This window comes from Phytophthora cinnamomi (assembly GCF_018691715.1).
Source record: "Phytophthora cinnamomi strain GKB4 chromosome Unknown Contig0, whole genome shotgun sequence".
Classification (NCBI taxonomy): domain Eukaryota; phylum Oomycota; class Peronosporomycetes; order Peronosporales; family Peronosporaceae; genus Phytophthora; species Phytophthora cinnamomi.
Window position 1 is genome coordinate 1,878,099 of NW_027150933.1, and position 22,552 is coordinate 1,900,650.

Here is a 22,552-nt window from a genome sequence, read left to right on the forward strand (position 1 = left end):
GATAGTCCTCATAACAGCGGATGACGTCCCTCGCAATATATATCTGCTGAACCACATCTGCGTATCTCCTACAACTTGACAAACTAAAATGAACAGCAGCACTATAGTTTTTAGTTTCAGCAAATGCATCCAAAAGCTCCAAGATGCTCTTGTCTATAAGATCGTTAGTACCTGGAGAGCAGCGTACGGTGCTTTGTTGAGGTTGTGACAGTGGCATGTCTTCTGTTGTTACATGTTTTATGAGTAGCTATACTACATACGGTATTTTATTACGAGAAAATAGCAACAGTACCTCTTCAGTGATCCTAACCACCCACATGTTTGTTGTTGGGGAACGTTGTACCACAGCCCGGAAGTATGCAACGCATCCCCGGAAGCGATCGTTGCGTACGATACGCTTACCAGTTCCTCTTGACTTCTGGTGACAACCGAGCTTGCAGGAATACTTCTTGAATGCATGACTAAAAGCCAACGGAATCTGCTTGGTTGGGTGAGAGCTGTTCCATTTATCACGGGTGGCTGAGTCGCGACACCGATAGGACACAGGATTTGTCTCCTGATATCGAGTCCAATACGCTTTAAATGCGCCCCAGTCTTCAAATTCCAACCCCTCCATCTTGGGAACCATGGTGCGAATTGGTGGGCGAATCACTTCACCAGCTACAAATTCAAGTTTAAACAACGACAGTGTGCCAGTGTGAAGCAATATTAAAGAAATTGATGATAAAAAACAAATACCATACATGGTAGAACCGTTGGTTGGGTTGGCGGGAGTCGATCACCGTCACTGTCACGGTTTTCGAGCAATTTGGCTGAGCGTCCCGTTTGTTTAGCTACATGTGATCCCAAACACAAAACATTACAACATAACGCCACATCACACGTTTGCAAAGCACTGCTTACCCTGTTGCCTTGTAGTCCTCGGCTTTTTCTTGTTCTTGTTAGTCTGATTCCGTGTACTCTTGCGTGACTTTTGCAGGAACTTCTCCTCCTCCGTGCAGTTGCTGTCTATGTCGCTGGACCCTTCGTCACTTGACCAGTGGCTGACGGTGTCACTCGATTCACCATTACATTCGTCTCGGCCTATGCATTAGATATTCGTGTTAGAAAAGCGTAGCTGTCGCAAACACCAACTACTTACGTCGTCCGCGCATTCGTTTTCGTTTTCTGTCGCGCTTGTTCTTGCGCTGGCACTTCCCTTTCCCTGACATGACGCTTGTGAAGCTGGTCTACAATGTGGAAGAATGTCAGCCTCCCCGAGCACGAGTGATTCACCCTCGATCTATCACGTACGAAAGGCGCGCACCTTTGAACCTACCGAGACCTGTCGTCGAAGCTGCGAATCTGGGAATGCGGCCCTAAAAGATCGTGCTGGGTTCACATGAACCGTGGTTGTGACTCCGGTTCACCCGATCCGTGAAAAAGACATTAGGACTGCAAATTTAACGAAGGTGCTGAAGGTGCTGAAGGTGCTCAAACCGAAGGTGCGCTAACCGAAGGTGCTTTAAGGGGTGTCGTTTGGGCTAGGTGAAGTGGATACCTTCACGATCAAGGAACCGCTAGGCTGCGTAAAGATGGGCAGTTGAGGTCCCTTCAGCGATCGCAATGGGCGCGGTTGCGCAGAACTCGTTTATTGTTGTGCGCTCGGAGAATTCGTGCCTTGTAACAACTAGTTGCACGGGGAAGCAGTCCCTGTAATTGCAAGCTGGGGCCGCGTCCCTTCAGAACGGGACAAAATGAGCTGCTGGTAGTGGAGGTCTGGTTTTACAGCAAGCGCTCTAGGTGATCGTTGTCGTGTTACCCAAGTCCGAGTGACACTGTACTCAGCGTTGACCATAGTCCGCTTTGGTGGGGTTGAACTGTCCCAACAACGGTTTGGGGGCCTTGTCGAGCAGTGAAAGTGAAGTTGCCGTACGGTCGAGCAGAGCGGAGGGTAGCGGATAAGCGTAATTGTGAACGGAGTTGCTGCTGCGCTGTTGTCCGACGTTTCCGTCTACAAGGTCGGTAAAATGACTCTGGTGAGCTGACAGAGATCAAGAGCGGCTCAGTATTGCTGGTATATTGCAATGGCTGCTTGAAGGTCGGGATACGACGATGATTCGATAACCCACACATTGTTAAGACCGTCAGCGGTGAACTCGAGTCGCTCTGTTATTGGAGAATGCTTTACAGTGGCTCGTCTCGAGGGCGACACGATTTTGGTCGGGGAGGGTGTCCCTAGTTGAAACGGTTCCTAACCGTTCCACATCGGGGTCCTACTTAATGGGTAACAAGTGGGAGGGGGCGTGGATCTGAGATGGGTACTGTAGTGGGTCTAACTTGACTCACTACTTTAGCTTACACGTCGCGCTACGTGTATGAGGAAGCGTAGGAGTTTATTAATAATTTGAATTAATTATATTTGAATCCACAAGTATAATACAAATCAAACAAAACACCAAATAGCTAGTTTAAGGTAAAATGAGAACTGTAGTGTTTGTAAATTGATCTTCCTTCTAAAACTGCCAACATTGTTTATCATCTATGAAAGGGGTTGACAGCGGTTGGCTGGCCAATATGCACGGTTCTAATTGGTAGAAATATGATGTTTTCTACCAATAGGATCTTTTGGGTAGGTGTGGACCACTCATTGTGGTGGCCCAATTCAATATATCTATTGGTGTGAGTTACACCAAAGTGAGGAAGTATCTAAAACTTTTAACAGATATCTTATCTGTTAAAACTGACACATACCTTGTAGCCACTATTGCGTGTAACCCCGTTACACCATCCCCCTAAAGGTTAGACGCGCGGGGTCCCCGCACGTCAATCTCTGAATTGACCATTCCTCAATTCTCCTCGTTTGGAGAAGAAATCCGCGCTCATTCAACGATGAGCACGCCCCAAGAGAAGAAGAACCCGAAGGCGGTGGAGAGTCATCTCTCCATCGATGACTACTTCGAGCGCCAGAAGGCGAAGTATGGCGACGTCGTCGCCGAAGTCGGCGACGATCAAGACATAGAGGATGAGAAGGACTCGTCCTCAAAGCGCAGAGACTCAGTGTCGAGCGAATCGCTCGATCCCATGCTAAGATCAGTCGCCCGCGTGAAGGGGACGAATCGGACGCTTCGAGTTCGAAGCGTTCGCGAACTGAGAGCGATACCCCACTCGCTTCCGCTGGGGCTCTCAGTACTCCGCGCGCTGCAGTCGCAGCGCGCGATTCCAAAGCTCAAGGCTCTCCGCGCGCTGCGCCTGTAGCGCGCGATCCGTGGATGTCGTCCGCGCCGAAATCACGGACCGGTACGGGAACTCGGTACCTCCAAATGAGGTGATGCTATACACATGCAGCGCCATCAAATGATCAAATGCCCGAGGGCTTTCAGTGCGCGAAATGCTTCCCAGGCGCGGTCCGCTTGAGTGACCGCGACCTGAACGGGTACACGTCGTTCCGTGTGCCCGAAAGTCTCAAAGAGCTCCGTGCAAAATTCTTAGCACGAGAGAGTTCGGGCGCTAGCGATGCCCGGAGAGCTCGCACTACTTCCGCTGCGCCAGCGCGTACTGCTCTTCGTACGCCTTCATCATTTCCGGAACGTCCTCCAGCAAGACGTTCCGCGGCTCCCATGTATCTTGATGGGAGGAAATCCTCTCCAACGAATACGAAAACGAGCCCCTTGAGGGTTCGTTTTCGGGACACTATGGTCAACAATCCGCTCGACAATCCAGCAGGTTGAGCCGCGGGCGTCACGGATCGGCGGTGGCGGGGGTGGGAACACACCCCAGGTATGATCAGCCCCGGGCTGATCAGTATGCGCCTCTCCACGACCGGGTGACCGCCGTGGAGCGTCTGCAGGGCGCTGAGTTCGCCGCCCTGAAACAGGAGCTGGCGAACCAGAAGGCCCAAGTCGCGGCGGCGCCTCGAATATCCAGCTCAAGTTGGGGACCCGGATGAAGGAGTTGCTCCAGCGCGCGGACGCGCTGGAGGAGAGGCTGCTCGTCGCCGAGGCCAAGGCTTCCGCTTCTGCCTCGGCTCCTGCCGAGGCTTCGGGGCAGCCGAGCTAGATGGCTCGTGCTGCAGGTATGGTTTCAGCCGTCCGACGTAAAAGGTCGGATGGAGGCGCATGCTAGACGGTATGTCTAGCGTGTATGCGTTACGGTGGTGTGCCATCACCGTGAATAGCCCGATGAAGCGCGGAGCAAGCTTACTTGCTCCGAAATCCGAAACTGCATGTGTAGGCAGGTTTTGAGTAGATAACAAAACCAATGAATCCACTTTGAATTCATTTGTGTTGCCCCTGCCAATATTATCGGCGTTCAGCTTCTGTTTATCCACAGAAGCTGCAATCGCGTCCTGGACAAACCGAATTACGGCTTGTCTTTTATTGATGAAGTCGATCGCATCCGAGCTGACCTCATTCAGCTCGCTCTCCGCAAGAGGCTCGGCCTCTGCGTGGTTCTTCGCGGTTTCTGCGCCCTGCACCGACCCGTGGTCCTTGTTCCTTGTGGAGTCTGTGCTCTGCACAGACTCGTTTTCCTCGTTCTGGGGGTCAGCGCAGTGCGCTGACCCTTGGTTCTTCCTGCCAAGGTTGCGCCCCGCGCAGTCCCGGTTGTCTTGTTCCGTGTTGTCGCGGCTGAAACTGTGCAGGTGTCAGCGGATTTCTGCGGCTGCTGTGTTGCAGTCGTAGATCCTCCTCCACTTAAAGTGGGAGTCACCACTCCGAGTAAACTCGGCAGACGGGGATGCCGCATGGCATTAACATAAAACGGTGTATGCCCGGTCGAGGCATACACCGAGTTGTTGATGGCGAATTCCGCCATCGACCAACACTCGCTCCAGTATTGGAACGAGTGAGCGTAGCTCTTCAGAATATCGACGAGCACGCGGTTCACGCGCTCGGTTTGGCTGTCCGTCTGTGGATGGTCCGCAGTCGACATTGAAAGCTGGCTCCCAAGAAGTGTAAACACTTCTTGCCACAGGTTCGCTGTGAAGCGTGGGTCTCGGTCCGACACAATGTCGGTCGGCATGCCATGGTGTTTGAACACCATGTCGACGAACAGACGGGCCGTCTGCTTCGCGGTCACCTCGGCCGGCACCGCAGCAAGATGTACCATCTTGCTGAAGCGGTCGACGAAGACCACAACACCGGTATTCCCTCCGCTATCCGGGGGAAGACCAAAGATGAAGTCCAAAGACATGGACTTCCAACACTCTGACGGAGTCGGTAGTGATTGTAAAGGAGCCTGCGCAAATGACGCAGGCTTTACGCGTTGGCATACCTCGCAAGCACGGACGTACTTGTGCACCCACTTATACTGGTGGTGCCAGTAGAAGTCACGCGTGAGAAGGACGTATGTCTTCTCACGTCCGAGATGTCCCGCAGTCGGGGCATCATGATATTTGTACATGATCCTGAGTCGCAGGTCATGATCGTTCGGGACGACAACGCAATCCGCGTTGCCGTCGACTACATTGGAAAGCAGTAATCCATCATGCACTCGAAAGCGGTGTGCACGCGCTCGAAGGTGCTTGGGCAGCTTCTGACGGGACTCGTCAGAAGGCGCTGTGCCGTAGGCCAGCAAGAGCTTCGTGTCCGCGTCGTGCGCGTACGCGGCCTTCACATCGTCCAACAGAGACGACTTGGGTGTGCTCGTTCGCATGGCGTCAATGGCATTGACGTCAGCAGCTTCTGCATAATCCGGCCGACGTGATAACGCGTCGGCCACCACATTTAATCTTCCGGGTTTGTATTCGACCCGGAAGTTATATTCTGCAAAGAATGAGAGCCATCTCGCCATTCTTTGTGATATATGTGGCGACTTCACTGCGGTGCGCAGTGATGCATGGTCGGTGTAGACCACAAATGGTCTACTTCCAAGTAAATACACTCGGAACTTTGCGAGTGCATATTTCATGACAAGGAGTTCCTTGTCATGTACCGGATAATTACGCTCAGCTGCCTTCAGCCGATGCGATTGGTAATAGCCGACACGATCACGGCCCCTCGTGATCGTTCTGCATCAACGCGCATCCGATCGCGAAGTCGGACGCGTCACACACTACATAAAATGGGCGATCTTGGTCAGCCATTGCCAAGATCGGCGCCTCAGTCAAGCCCCGCTTGGCTGCATCGAATGCCTTTTGGCAATCGGTTATCCACTTCCACACAGCTTCCTTCTTAAGAGCTGTGACAGCGGGCGGATCTTGCCCGCGTAATCCTCCACGTACTTGCACAAGTACGTGGCCAAGCCAAGGAACTGCCTCAGTTCCTTGACTCTTGAAGGCGTTGGCCATTCATTGATCACTCTGACCTTTTCCGGGTCAGGGCGAACGCCATTTTTCCCTACGAGACACCCAAGGACGGGTATCTCGCTCTCCCCGAAGATACACTTCTTCAGGTTCGCGTAGAGATTATGCTTTCGCATAAGCTCAAGTAGCTTCCGCAGATGCACCCTGTGCATCTCTACGTCGGTCTTTCCGTCCACAGCCCGGCTGTGGATGAACACATCATCGAAATAGCTCGGCGCGAAGTCGCGCACCGAGCGCAACAAGTGCGTCACGCACCTGTTGAAAGTCGCAGGGGCGTTCTTAAGCCCCTGCGGTATTACTAGCCATTCCCAGAGCATGCCGCTTGGCGTGCTCACTGCCGTGAGAGGGATATCGCTCTCACGCATTAGGATCTGATAGAATCCACCTCGCAAGTTGAGAGAACTATAAACGGTGCTCCTGGCCATCGAATCGATGATAACATCTTTTCGCGGTATCGGCGTCTGCGCCGGTACCGTCGCATCGTTCAGCGTGTTGTAGGCATGAACGATGCGCCATCCGCCCTGTGTGTGTGTGTGTTTTACACAGAACGTCGGGGCACTGTGCGGGGACTTCGATTCCCGCACTTGTCCAGCTTTGCGACGACTTTCAAAGAAGTCGTTGATCGCCTCCACTTGATCTCGCGGCAGTGGCCACTGCCGCGTGACACAGTACTTTGTGCCCGGCACGAGATCAATCTCGTGCTGAATGCCCTTATCCTGCGGAAGCTCCGCAGGAATCTCTTCCGGGAGCACGTCTTTGTACTCCCTCAACAATTCGTAATAGGGACTGGACTTCAGCGAGTCCCAGCCTTGTTCTTCGAAGCGCGCTCGCTTCGTCTTCGCACTGAGAGTGAAGACACTCTCAGTGGTACTTCCCATGAAGAGCTGCCTCAGCTCTTCGCTCTCGCGCTTCGTTCTTTCGCTGTCCGAAAGAACGCAGACTTGCTCGATGCGTCCATCGTGCAGGTCGCGCGTGAAGCGCTTCCAGCTCGTGACTGGAAGCGAAGTCAACTCCGACGCCGTCGTCGGAGGATTAGCGAGTTCCATTTCCTGATACTGGAATCCAGTATCGGTACGCGTCAAGACGTTCAGCGTCTCGACGCTCGGCATCACCGACTCTGTCTGCCCGGCAGACAGTTCTTGTAGCGTCTCGGTCCCGGACCGAGACTTGCGCAGCGGTCTTCGCATGCGCCGTCTTCTTGTTGTGCGGAGCCCGGCTCCGCACGGTGGTTCTTCTGATCCAGGCCCGGCCATGGACGGTTGTTCGCCGCCGGACCCTGTCTGCGGGCGCGCGATATCAAGTCCGGCTTGATCGCATGGCGCTTCCTCGTGCAGCCCGGCTGCACGACAGTATACAATTGCGTCAGTACGGAACGTTTGCAACCGTCCGTACTGTTTGCAGCGTCAACTCCCGGAGTTGACACGCCTTTGTCACCTCGACGCCAGTTATTGGCGGAGCCCTTCATCACCGAGGGTGCGTCGACTCCCGGAGTCGACGCGTCGTCGTTGACCTGACCTCTTCGGGTCAGGGACTGTCCCTTACACGCTTGAACGTGGCTGTTGGTTCCCGGAACCAGCACATATTATTCTTCCGACGTCGGCAGCATAGCCGACGTGGGTCTCACTTGTGCGCGCCCTCGCGCACTTCTTGGGCACTCCGGGACAGCAGCATTAAGCGCTGTCTCGACTGGCGAGTCGCGCGCACCTACTGGTGCGTGCGCTGCGGTAACAGGGCCATCGCTCTCTGTTCCGCAGTCGCGACCGAAGCGCACGCTCGTGCGCTTCTTCCAGTCAATTACCGGATCATGCCGTGCAAGTCACGGCATGCCCATAACAACGTCGAACTTATCGTCCAGGTCCAGGACGATAAAGTGTTCGACAAACACTCGTTCTTTGTACGAGAAGCGCATGTTCACGACGCGCTTCTCGGTCTTCACGATGGCACCTGTTGCCAATCAAACTTCCAGAAGACTTTGAGGTACCTTTACCTCCTCGAAGCCAAGACTCGGTAAACTCCGCAGTCGAAAAAAGTCGTTCGACGCGCCCGAATCTACCAGAGCGCGAAGAGAGTCGCTCGCTCTCTTCGAGTAAACTTCAAGATGACCAGGTTCGGCCTGACATCTTGTTTCTTGCAGCGAGAGCTAGTCTCACTGGGGGTTGCAGTCCTCAGTGTCGCGTGTCCGATGTCGGCACGCGTGACTGCATTACCAGTAGGGCGCCCCGCGCCTACTGGATGTTCGCGTTTTTTGTTGGTCCGCGGCGATGCCTAGCATCGCCACGACGGCCTCCTCCAGGGGGCATGGGAGCCGTGCACTCTCTGGCAAAGTGACCGATCCTTCCGCAACGGAAGCATCGCACATCACTTCCGTGCTGCTGGTGACCAGCAGCCGTTGCGTTCGAGAGGTCCATTGGCTCCGGACCTCCCGTGCTCACTACCGGGCGCGGTTGCGACCTCGGCATGTTCGCATGCAGTTTAGCCTGCCGCAGGCTAAACTCTTCTTGCATGGCAAGGGTAATCGCAGCTTCGAATATAATTAATTAAAATTATTAATAAACTCGTATGCTTCCTCATACACGTAGCGCGACGTGTAAGCTAAAGTAGTGAGCCAAAGTAGACCCACTACACCTAGTAGCACTTTGTAGTTCGTCCAACGACCGACTATGTGACGTTCGTACGAGGTGTACGAACGCGGAGCCGAGAACCACATGAGCACGGAGGTGCCCATGGAGAGCTCCAATACGCCTGCAACGCATGTTGCACGCGCTGACTGCCCCCACCTGTCGGACCCGGAGTGGGAGGCCCTCCAACGACTGTCAACAGTCATTGGGGAGGCGGCGATAGCTACGATACTGCGTACGCTATCGCCGACAGAGCAACATGGTGTTGCTCTGGGGTCCATCATGAAGGAGCAGCGCGATGCTGCTTCCTCAGCGACGGCGTCGTCAGGGACGACACCGCGTGCGCAATCATTGAAATTGAGCTTGAGCAATTATGTAGGAAGAGAGGGAGAGCCTATCCTCCGATGGCTTGTCGAACTCGACACAGCCATAGCAGCTCGACGTATCGTCGACCCGCTGTCAAAGGTTGCGTTCGCCATGTCATGTCTTGGCGGACGCGCAAGGAGTTGGGCGTACGGACGCCGACTCTCCGATTCTACGTGCTTTAGCACGTACGAGATATTCAAAGAGGAGCTCAGACAAGCGTTTGAGCCCCCGCAAAACGAGTTCCGGTCGAGGCGGAGTTCCTCGACCTTCAGCAGGGTAAGCATGACGTCCATGCTTACGCGCAGCGCGCACGATATTTGGTATCAAATATCGTGACTAACCCGATTGACGAGGCGACCAAGGTCGTCACGTTCATGAAAGGACTTAGAGATGGGCCCGTGAAGACCTATCTCTTCCGAGAGTACCCGAGTACTCTCGAAGCTGCAATCGCCCTTGCCATGCAAGAAGAGTTTAGCCTGCGGCAGGCTAAACTGCATGCGAACATGCCGAGGTCGCAACCGCGCCCGGTAGTGAGCACGGGAGGTCCGGAGCCAATGGACCTCTCGAACGCAACGGCTGCTGGTCACCAGCAGCACGGAAGTGATGTGCGATGCTTCCGTTGCGGAAGGATCGGTCACTTTGCCAGAGAGTGCACGGCTCCCATGCCCCCTGGAGGAGGCCGTCGTGGCGATGCTAGGCATCGCCGCGGACCAACAAAAAACGCGAACATCCAGTAGGCGCGGGGCGCCCTACTGGTAATGCAGTCACGCGTGCCGACATCGGACACGCGACACTGAGGACTGCAACCCCCAGTGAGACTAGATCTCGCCGCAAGCAAGATGACAGGCCGAACCTGGTCATCTTGAAGTTTACTCGAAGAGAGCGAGCGACTCTCTTCGCGCTCTGGTAGATTCGGGCGCGTCGAACGACTTTTTTCGACTGCGGAGTTTACCGAGTCTTGGCTTCGAGGAGGTAAAGGTACCTCAAAGTCTTCTGGAAGTTTGATTGGCAACAGGTGCCATCGTGAAGACCGAGAAGCGCGTCGTGAACATGCGCTTCTCGTACAAAGAACGAGTGTTTGTCGAACACTTTATCGTCCTGGACCTGGACGATAAGTTCGACGTTGTTATGGGCATGCCGTGACTTGCACGGCATGATCCGGTAATTGACTGGAAGAAGCGCACGAGCGTGCGCTTCGGTCGCGACTGCGGAACAGAGAGCGATGGCCCTGTTACCGCAGCGCACGCACCAGTAGGTGCGCGCGACTCGCCAGTCGAGACAGCGCTTAATGCTGCTGTCCCGGAGTGCCCAAGAAGTGCGCGAGGGCGCGCACAAGTGAGACCCACGTCGGCTATGCTGCCGACGTCGGAAGAATAATATGTGCTGGTTCCGGGAACCAACAGCCACGTTCAAGCGTGTAAGGGACAGTCCCTGACCCGAAGAGGTCAGGTCAACGACGACGCGTCGACTCCGGGAGTCGACGCACCCTCGGTGATGAAGGGCTCCGCCAATAACTGGCGTCGAGGTGACAAAGGCGTGTCAACTCCGGGAGTTGACGCTGCAAACAGTACGGACGGTTGCAAACGTTCCGTACTGACGCAATTTGTATACTGTCGTGCAGCCGGGCTGCACGAGGAAGCGCCATGCGATCAAGCCGGACTTGATATCGCGCGCCCGCAGACAGGGTCCGGCGGCGAACAACCGTCCATGGCCGGGCCTGGATCAGAAGAACCACCGTGCGGAGCCGGGCTCCGCACAACAAGAAGACGGCGCATGCGAAGACCGCTGCGCAAGTCTCGGTCCGGGACCGAGACGCTACAAGAACTGTCTGCCGGGCAGACAGAGTCGGTGATGCCGAGCGTCGAGACGCTGAACGTCTTGACGCGTACCGATACTGGATTCCAGTATCAGGAAATGGAACTCGCTAATCCTCCGACGACGGCGTCGGAGTTGACTTCGCTTCCAGTCACGAGCTGGAAGCGCTTCACGCGCGACCTGCACGATGGACGCATCGAGCAAGTCTGCGTTCTTTCGGACAGCGAAAGAACGAAGCGCGAGAGCGAAGAGCTGAGGCAGCTCTTCATGGGAAGTACCACTGAGAGTGTCTTCACTCTCAGTGCGAAGACGAAGCGAGCGCGCTTCGAAGAACAAGGCTGGGACTCGCTGAAGTCCAGTCCCTATTACGAATTGTTGAGGGAGTACAAAGACGTGCTCCCGGAAGAGATTCCTGCGGAGCTTCCGCAGGATAAGGGCATTCAGCACGAGATTGATCTCGTGCCGGGCACAAAGTACTGTGTCACGCGGCAGTGGCCACTGCCGCGAGATCAAGTGGAGGCGATCAACGACTTCTTTGAAAGTCGTCGCAAAGCTGGACAAGTGCGGGAATCGAAGTCCCCGCACAGTGCCCCGACGTTCTGTGTAAAACACACACACACACAGGGCGGATGGCGCATCGTTCATGCCTACAACACGCTGAACGATGCGACGGTACCGGCGCAGACGCCGATACCGCGAAAAGATGTTATCATCGATTCGATGGCCAGGAGCACCGTTTATAGTTCTCTCAACTTGCGAGGTGGATTCTATCAGATCCTAATGCGTGAGAGCGATATCCCTCTCACGGCAGTGAGCACGCCAAGCGGCATGCTCTGGGAATGGCTAGTAATACCGCAGGGGCTTAAGAACGCCCCTGCGACTTTCAACAGGTGCGTGACGCACTTGTTGCGCTCGGTGCGCGACTTCGCGCCGAGCTATTTCGATGATGTGTTCATCCACAGCCGGGCTGTGGACGGAAAGACCGACGTAGAGATGCACAGGGTGCATCTGCGGAAGCTACTTGAGCTTATGCGAAAGCATAATCTCTACGCGAACCTGAAGAAGTGTATCTTCGGGGAGAGCGAGATACCCGTCCTTGGGTGTCTCGTAGGGAAAAATGGCGTTCGCCCTGACCCGGAAAAGGTCAGAGTGATCAATGAATGGCCAACGCCTTCAAGAGTCAAGGAACTGAGGCAGTTCCTTGGCTTGGCCACGTACTTGTGCAAGTACGTGGAGGATTACGCGGGCAAGATCCGCCCGCTGTCACAGCTCTTAAGAAGGAAGCTGTGTGGAAGTGGATAACCGATTGCCAAAAGGCATTCGATGCAGCCAAGCGGGGCTTGACTGAGGCGCCGATCTTGGCAATGGCTGACCAAGATCGCCCATTTTATGTAGTGTGTGACGCGTCCGACTTCGCGATCGGATGCGCGTTGATGCAGAACGATCACGAGGGGCCGTGATCGTGTCGGCTATTACCAATCGCATCGGCTGAAGGCAGCTGAGCGTAATTATCCGGTACATGACAAGGAACTCCTTGTCATGAAATATGCACTCGCAAAGTTCCGAGTGTATTTACTTGGAAGTAGACCATTTGTGGTCTACACCGACCATGCATCACTGCGCACCGCAGTGAAGTCGCCACATATATCACAAAGAATGGCGAGATGGCTCTCATTCTTTGCAGAATATAACTTCCGGGTCGAATACAAACCCGGAAGATTAAATGTGGTGGCCGACGCGTTATCACGTCGGCCGGATTATGCAGAAGCTGCTGACGTCAATGCCATTGACGCCATGCGAACGAGCACACCCAAGTCGTCTCTGTTGGACGATGTGAAGGCCGCGTACGCGCACGACGCGGACACGAAGCTCTTGCTGTCCTACGGCACAGCGCCTTCTGACGAGTCCCGTCAGAAGCTGCCCAAGCACCTTCGAGCGCGTGCACACCGCTTTCGAGTGCATGATGGATTACTGCTTTCCAATGTAGTCGACGGCAACGCGGATTGCGTTGTCGTCCCGAACGATCATGACCTGCGACTCAGGATCATGTACAAATATCATGATGCCCCGACTGCGGGACATCTCGGACGTGAGAAGACATACGTCCTTCTCACGCGTGACTTCTACTGGCACCACCAGTATAAGTGGGTGCACAAGTACGTCCGTGCTTGCGAGGTATGCCAACGCGTAAAGCCTGCGTCATTTGCGCAGGCTCCTTTACAATCACTACCGACTCCGTCAGAGTGTTGGAAGTCCATGTCTTTGGACTTCATCTTTGGTCTTCCCCCGGATAGCGGAGGGAATACCGGTGTTGTGGTCTTCGTCGACCGCTTCAGCAAGATGGTACATCTTGCTGCGGTGCCGGCCGAGGTGACCGCGAAGCAGACGGCCCGTCTGTTCGTCGACATGGTGTTCAAACACCATGGCATGCCGACCGACATTGTGTCGGACCGAGACCCACGCTTCACAGCGAACCTGTGGCAAGAAGTGTTTACACTTCTTGGGAGCCAGCTTTCAATGTCGACTGCGGACCATCCACAGACGGACAGCCAAACCGAGCGCGTGAACCGCGTGCTCGTCGATATTCTGAAGAGCTACGCTCACTCGTTCCAATACTGGAGCGAGTGTTGGTCGATGGCGGAATTCGCCATCAACAACTCGGTGTATGCCTCGACCGGGCATACACCGTTTTATGTTAATGCCATGCGGCATCCCCGTCTGCCGAGTTTACTCGGAGTGGTGGCTCCCACTTTAAGTGGAGGAGGATCTACGACTGCAACACAGCAGCCGCAGAAATCCGCTGACACCTGCACAGTTTCAGCCGCGACAACACGGAACAAGACAACCGGGACTGCGCGGGGCGCAACCTTGGCAGGAAGAACCAAGGGTCAGCGCACTGCGCTGACCCCCAGAACGAGGAAAACGAGTCTGTGCAGAGCACAGACTCCACAAGGAACAAGGACCACGGGTCGGTGCAGGGCGCAGAAACCGCGAAGAACCACGCAGAGGCCGAGCCTCTTGCGGAGAGCGAGCTGAATGAGGTCAGCTCGGATGCGATCGACTTCATCAATAAAAGACAAGCCGTAATTCGGTTTGTCCAGGACGCGATTGCGGCTTCTGTGGATAAACAGAAGCTGAACGCCGATAATATTGGCAGGGGCAACACAAATGAATTCAAAGTGGATTCATTGGTTTTGTTATCTACTCAAAACCTGCCTACACATGCAGTTTCGGATTTCGGAACAAGTAAGCTTGCTCCGCGCTTCATCGGGCTATTCACGGTGATGGCACACCACCGTAACGCATACACGCTAGACATACCGTCTAGCATGCGCCTCCATCCGACCTTTTACGTCGGACGGCTGAAACCATACCTCCAGCACGTGCCAAGTGGCTCGTCTGACCCGAAGAAACAGGCTCGGCAGGGAAAACCCTCCTCTCCAGCGCGTAGTCGCGCTGGAGCAGTTAATACAGTCGGGCCTACAGCCCGACTGGTACGTTCAAGGTGGTCTGGGAGACCGCCCCAACCGGGACACGAAGGTACAGAGCGGCAACCGCCGCGCTCTGAAGGTACTCCACGACCGTCACCTGGTCGTGGAACAACACGAGATGAAGGTCAACACGGCGTTGCGGGGCGTGTTTCCACCACCTCCGCCACCGCTGCGAGACGCACGCGGAGAAATTCGCTGGATCGTCCAGCGAATTGTTGATCATCGGAAAACAATCCGATGTCCGGATTGTTTTCGCATTCGCTGGATAGGTTTCCCTCCCCAACACGACACGTGGGAACCACGGAACGTCCTGATGGAAGACGTTCCGGACATGGTTAAGGAATACGAAACCCAACACGCACTACCAGCAAGATGGTAGTGCGAGCGCTGCAGTAATCTACAACGCCTGACGACTCGCGTGCTAGATAATTAGCACGGAGACCACGAAACTTTCAGGTGTGCATATAGTATACCTGTTGTGGTCGCGGTTCCTAATACGCACCGCCACCTGGACGAACAGTGCGCACGGCGCACGGACACCAGCCTCCACCGCAACAGCGTGGAGTTGCTAATACTTGACTCGCTTCGAGAATGACTCGAAGTGCTTTGGCGCTTGCTTACCCGATCACAGTAAGCAACAGAAATTCGCTTAGAGTTGTCGACGCACAGACGCGGACGACATCGAAGAATCGTACACAGACACCGTGTTGTATGTTCCCGTGGTAGCGGCGCACCTCGCCCTACCGCGCATGGTACTCAGCAACAGAGAGCTTACCCTCTGTTGCAATGGCAGTCATCAGCTTGGTCGTGCTCATTGCGGATTAGCACGCGAAACCCCAGCACAAACAATTGACCAGGAGTCAATATTAATTGACGTATCGAGACTGCCACGTCTAAGCTTAACGGGGGGATGGTGTAACGGGGATACACACACAAGTGACAACAGTCACTTGTGCATGACAACGGTCACAAGTGAGAACTGTCACTTGTGCATGACATTTGTCACTTATGGTTTAACAGATAAGATATCTGTTAAAAGTTTTGGATACTTCCTCACATTGGTGTAAGGCACACCAATGGATACATTGAAGTGGGCCACCACAATGAGTGGGCCACACCTACCCAAAAATCCTATTGGTAGAAAACAGCATCTTTCTACCAATTAGAGACGTGCATATTGGCAGGGCTCTGACAGCCAGCCGCTGTCAACCCCTTTTATAGATGATAAACAGTTTTAGCAGATTTAGGAGGAAGATCAATTTACAAACAATACAGTTCTCATTTTACCTTAAACTAGCTATTTGGTGTTTTATTTGATTTATATTATACTTGTGGATTCAAGTATAATTAATTCAAATTATTAATAAACTCCTACGCTTCCTCATACACGTAGCGCGACGTGTAAGCTAAATGAGTGAGCCAAAGTATGCTGCTTTCTACCAATAGGATCTTTGGGTAGGTGTGGACCACTCATTGTGGTGGCCCACTTCAATGTATCTATTCGTGTGACTTACACCAAAATGAGGAAGTATCTAAAACGTTTAACAGATATCTTATCTGTTAAAAATGACACTGGCATGTAGCCACTTGTGCGTGTAACCCCGTTACAGGTACTGTGGGACGAACTGGTACGCCATGGACTGCGCCGGGTTGAACTGGAGTTCGGCGGTGTTCGCACTCTCAGTTGGTAATTTTGTTGCAGCGGTGCGGGCGGCGCCAGTGCGGCCGGGTGAAGGAGACGGCTGGGGGGGGGGGGGCAGCGCCGTGAACAACATGGGCAAGTACATGGAGAAGTCGAAGGGGATTGAACGGGATGATGCTGGCTGGGAGCCCGGGCTGGCGTGCCAGGAAGGGAAGGGAAGGGAGAGATCAAGATTGTCAGGTCAACAGCAGAGAAAGTACGTTCGCAGGGAGTAGTGGCGGTAGCAAGGGGCTCGCCCTCGCCGTTCAACGTCAGCTCAGTCGTGAATCTTGCTAGGACTGCGCAGGTCAAATCTACACATATTGCATATCAGTGCGGTGTGTTTGGTTTTGGCTTGTGTATTTGTATACCCTACAGGCAGCACCCAGAATGCGCGCCCAAATGACAGCGGCGACCGTTCCCCACCGACCGGTCATACAAAACGACTCACGACAGTAGTTGGGTGATATTGTATGAGTGACAACCCTCCAGTTCAGTCCGACCACGTTTAGGGTTAGGATCCGAGGGTCTGATAGCTGGGGGTATGGCTCCTTTAGCTGCAACCAATGAAGCCGAGCGCTTAGAGCCATGGGACACGAAAGTGTTGATACCCGTACAGAAAGGCTTGCACAGCGACGATAGCAGACATTCACCAGCTACACGCAGACTGATAGCATGGGAGAAGAGGGTGGCATGGTTCCTTTGAAAGTCACAGTGGTGTTTGGCAAAATTCATAACAGCCTGTAACAGTTGTTACTGTATTTTAGGGTATGTTTTAGGGTAAGATTTACTACAATACAAACTTTAGTATAAACGCAGAGTAGGGCAGTCCGTGGGCGCTTCGCTCCCAACTGCCTGAACTGCGTGGGGCGGCAACCTCATCGCTTCTCGTTTTGGTCGCCCCTGCACAGATAGTCTTCACAGTATCTGCATCGTCAACGATAAACGGGTAGCACTTGTTGGTCCCAGCCCCTGTTGAAGAAGACGATGCCTCCTACGAATGCACAGTTACGTGCCGAGATCGACCGACTCAACCAGTTGGTCGCCGATCGATCCAAGGTCCCAAACAACCTCCCTAAGTTCAAGGGCAAGCGTGGTGAAGACGTGAGAGAATGGCTATTCCGGATCGAGAACGCGTGCCGGATCAACGGAATCCAAGTTGAAGACACAAGCGCAAGACTGCCAGGAATCGCCGGATCTGCGATGGAGAAACCCGCGTCCGGATGGCTCCTGCATTGGTCGTCGGCGACAGGATTGGATGAGTACACGTGGGGGAATTTCCGTGAGCATGCACTCAAACACTTCGAGTCGTCGAACTATCAAGCCTCGCTCCGTGACAAGCTTCAACGGCTCAAACAGACAGCCGACATCGAGTCATAGAACGGAGGTTACAGTGCTCTCATCTTCCGTGTCGAAGGCATGAGCGAGCTAGACCAAGTCCTGAACTACGCAAACGGTCTCCGGCAGGGCACGCGCAGCTACATGAAGCTGCAAAACGCAGCGAAGCTAAGTGAAGAGATGGACCTTGCAGTCAAGTACGAGGTGACCCACTACGTCGAGGAAGCCCGTACTCTCCAAGTTCATATAGATAACAAGACGGTTTCTACTGAGCAAGAAGCTAACCAAGGAAGGCGGAACAATGGGAAACCTTTCCGTGGAAAGGGTCGCTTCAAACCCAGCGCGAAACCCAAGGGCGGTAAAGAGACTCGTGTTTCTACTGTAAGAAACCGGGTCACATCAAGCCCAACTGCTTCGCGTGGAAGAAGAAACAAAGCGAGCAGGGAAACGACAAACCGCGTCAGGGAAAGAGGGTCCTGCCGTGGTCAAGAGAGTAACTGGAGCATTAACGTTGGAGAATATCAGCATCAATGTTCTTAGTGAAAACCCTCTCGTGTACAAGTCGCGTCCGCTATTCTCCGTTGGTGGCCAGATTAGCGTCGGCGACAAGAGCTTCACGACACCCACTATGCTGTTGGACAGCGGAGCTACAGGTCCAAACATTGGGTAGAGAAGAACCAGCTTTCGACGACAAAGTTCAGCGAAAAGAGCATACGCGTCAAGCTGGGAGACAACCAAGTGGCTGAAGCTGAGCGAGAGCTACTGGCTCTATCCATCAAGATTCAAGGATTGGAGGAAGCATACGACTGTGTTGCCGTTGTCTATGCGATTCCAGATGAATTCGACTGTATCCTCGGGGTACCTTTCTTCGAGGATGTGCAGCCGATGATCGACTGGAGCAGTCGACGGATTGAAGGAACAAGGACGAAAATTCTGCAAGCGGAGCAAGCAAGCAAGACCAGTGGGTTGATCGAGGAAGGCGGACAGGTGATTGCCTCCGGGCTTCGGAGATCTGCCGGAGCAAAAGGCTTGTCGGCGAAAAGACCTGATTCCTGTAGAGGCGCCGCGCTGGAAACGGATGTAAGGTCCACGGTTGAACTTGCTGGTGAAACTGAGCAGAAGGATACCCCGAGAGTTGCTTGCGGGCAACTCGACCGCGAGTCAGCGGAAAGAGACTCGGCAGAGAGGAGTGACACGAGGTCATCCTCGGATAAAGGCACTGTGGAGAAGAGCAGCGTTGGGGGTAACAATAGCGTCGTGGAGAAGATGTTCACGATGGGAGTTGTTGATGCAGCGGGCGTGGAGACGAAGTACATCACGCGGAAGAAGTTGCGAAAGTTCCTGAGAATCAAGGCCAAAACTCCAGACGAACCTGATTTCATGCTGGTTTTGTCGAACGATACGATCAAGCGCGTCGCAAGCTCGTTACAACGGCACGATCAATCTGATAACGTTGTAGCGCCAAAGCTCAACGTTATCTGGATACGGACTGGAAAAGCTTTCGTGCTAACCTGGCCTACGAGCTACTGAAGGAGTGTAAGGACACCGTGTTCCGTCCTGAACTCCCTGAAGGTCTACCCGAGAAGCGCGAGATCGAGCATCGAATCGATGTGCGAGATCCAAACGTGGCAATGTACCGCCAGTAATGGCGGCAGTCGCCAGAGCAACAACGTGAAATGATGCGCTGGGTAGAAGATATGGTCAAGAAGAAGCTCATCCGACCAAGCATCAGTCCGCACGCAGCGCCAACTTTCTGTGTGCGGAAGCCTGTCGGGTGGCGAATTGTCCACGACTACAGGTACCTCAACTCGAATACGATCCGACAGAGTGTGCCAATGACCAGGAAAGAAGAAGACATCATGGACGACATGGCTGGAGCTTACTACTTTTCGACAATGGATTTGATGTTTGCCTACTACCAAGTCCGATTGCGTGAAGAAGACATCAAGTTTACGGCGTTTCAAGCACCAAACGGACTCTGGGAATACGTAGCGTTGCCTATGGGAGTCTGCAATGCACCTGCTACTATGCACAGGTTGACGTCGAAGTTGTTTCGCCGGTTGAAACATACAAGATCCTTCTACGATGATATCTAGAATTTCACCAAGTCACAAGACGTGAACGTCCACTTGGAAGCCCTACGCAAGACGCTGGATATACTGCGAGACAACAAGCTATATGTCAAGCTGGCCAAGTGTGTGTTTTGCGCCTCGGAGATTCCATGTCTGGGAGACTTCGTGGGACGCAATGGTGTAAGGATGGATCCTGACAAAGTGCAGCCGATTCGAGACTGGCCGGTCCCGAGAACTCAAGAAGAGCTCCACAGTTTTCTTGGTCTCACTGGCTACGTTCAGCGCTTTTGTCCCGAGTATGCCGCTCTGATAGCAACCATGTTAAATCTGCTCAAGAAACAAAAGAAGAGGAATGCCAAGATCCACTTCAAAGACGAACAGTTGAAGAACTTCAAGGAGCTCGTGCGACGGCTGTGCAATCCACCCGTACTGCATCTCCCGGATTTCAATCAACCAATGCATCTGCGGACGAATGCCAGCAAGTTTGCTGTTGGTGGAGTTCTGTTTCCGGTTGTTGACGGAGTTGAGCGTCCATTTGCTTACACAAGTCGAAAGATGAATGCAGCAGAGCTCAACTACCCGACGCAACAGCAAGAGCTGCTAGCTATTGTTCACGAGCTAGCTGCTTTCCGGATCTACTGCTTGGACAAGCCACCAATTGTCGAGACCGATCACAAAAGTCTTGAAGGTCTATTCACGCAGAAGATGTCAAACCGCTGACTCGCGCGATGGTATGATATCCTCGCGGGGTACCAACCAGCGTTCTCGTATCTTCCTGGAGCGAAGAACGGTATTGCAGACGCATTGAGCAGAAGACTTGACTTACAGCCCGAAACGAAGTACTTCCACGACTTGAGTGTGACTGGTTTCACCAACACTTCGTTCAGCTTATCCATCACCGAAGTGACTTCAAACACCGAACTTGTCAACAAAATTAAAGCGGCGTACGTGAAAGATCGTGAGAGCCAAGCCATATTTGCCACTATCAAGCAGCGTTCCGAATTGATGAAGAAAAAAGACAAGCGTGAGCAACGGAAGAAGTACCGGCTGTACGCAGAGGACAATGGCTTGCTCTGGTACCAAACTCCTGCAGACGACGTACCCCGTGTTGTCGTTCCAAACCATGTTAAGCTTCGGAACGAGATCATCAGCGAGTGCCACGATTCCAATTATGGTGGACACCCAGGTGCGGAACGGACATACCTGACTCTCGCTAGACGGTGGTACTGGTCAAAGATCTTAGCGTCGATCCAGAAGTTCATCACGGATTGTGAGCAATGCAGACGCAAGAAGCCTCGGCTAATCAAACCATCAGGTCTGCTCGAGCCTCTAAGTATCCCGGATGAACGATGGAGATCCATCTCTGTGGACTTTATCACTGACTTGCCTCGGACGAAGAACAAGGTCGATTCCATATGGATTGTTGTGGATCGCCTCGCGAGGAGATGTCACTTCGTGCCGACCACGAAAACCGTGACAGCAGAAGGTGTTGCTCAATTGTTCGTGAATCACATCTGGAAGCTCCATGGTATGCCGACCAACATCGTTTCCGACCGTGACAGGAAGTTCGTCTCATCTTTTGGCAACATGTTTTCAAGTCCATCGGGACCAAGCTTAGCATGACGGTCGCTCATCGAGCTCAAGGTGACGGACAGACGGAGCGAATGAGCCGAACTCTGGAAGTGTATTTGCGATACTTCGTTGGACCTTTGCAAGATGACTGGGATATCCATCTTGCCAACGCTGAGTTTGCAGTCAACTCCACAGTCAACTCAAACACCAAGCTTGCACCATTTGAAGCTGATCTGGGCTACATCCCGTTGAACCCACTTCGACTAGCAGCTGAAAAGCTCGCTGAGGTGCCGTCAAGTTGACGTGGATCTGACTTTTTGGATCGTCAAGCATCCATCTTACTGCGCTGCCGTGAAGCACTCGCGCAGGCGCAAGAACGGATGCGAGATGTATACGATCGCAACCGTGTGGAACAAACATTTGATGTTGGCAACCGAGTGTACCAGAGCACTCAACATTTGGGTCCAAAACATACTAGGCTACCCAACTCGACCAAGTTTGGGCCTAAGTGGATTGGTCCGTATACCGTCGTGCGGAAGGTGCACAATCATGCCTACCAGCTGAATATTCAAGCAGGCAACAAGCTCCACCCATTGTTTAACACTGGATCACTGAAGCCGTACATTGAACCAACAAGATTATCAAGACCCCATGATGTGATTCTTGCGGATGGAAGTGTCGGTCAACTAGTCAAGCGACTACTTAAGAAGCGTCATCACAAACAACGGACGCAATTTCTTGTGGAGTGGGTGGGCGAAGAGGAACCCACTTGGGAACCGGTGGAGAATCTAAGTCAAGTTTCTGATTTGATTGCAGAGTTCGAAGCTAACAGACGCTTGAAGCGGCGAAGAAGAACCAAGCAACAATGAAAGGGGGCTCAGGGCCTACATGTATTAAGGTTCATGCCTGTCCTAGTTGTGGCTATGCTTGGCCTTCTTGCGCAATCTTTGCTTCTTGGACATCTTCGATTTCTTGGGGACCTTGGGAACTGCTGGAGCAATGCGATAGATGGCATAGACACGATTAAGCCATCCCAACTTGCGCACAGGCTCCAACTTGCAAGGCGGGTCCGCGCTGTCATCGTAGTCATCGTATATCATCTCCGATTGCTTGGAGTCCGTCTTGGTCACCACGAGCGTGAAGCAATGCTCAACGAAGTGCTGAGCAGCGTGGACGATGTAACAGCCAGACGGAAGCTCAAGCGCTTTACGTTCCAGCTCAGCAGGAGTTGTCATAGAAGACTTCTGGAACACCTTGAACAAGCTGACATAGTCCAGCGGAACACGTTCACCACGGACGAACTTGAAGAAAGCATC

The 22,552-nt window shown here is 53.4% G+C and overlaps 1 protein-coding gene across 1 annotated transcript; it reads right to left on the reverse strand.

The window, feature by feature from the left end:
• Window positions 1-509: 509 nt before the first annotated feature.
• IUM83_01997 (uncharacterized protein) lies at window positions 510-2,248 on the reverse strand (the record flags this gene model as incomplete). Its single annotated transcript, XM_067925892.1, has 7 exons — window positions 510-519; window positions 609-660; window positions 744-833; window positions 904-1,083; window positions 1,142-1,229; window positions 1,307-1,344; window positions 2,239-2,248. 7 exons carry the CDS (start codon window positions 2,246-2,248, stop codon window positions 510-512), a joined length of 468 nt encoding a protein of 155 aa, XP_067800603.1.
• Window positions 2,249-22,552: the final 20,304 nt, after the last annotated feature.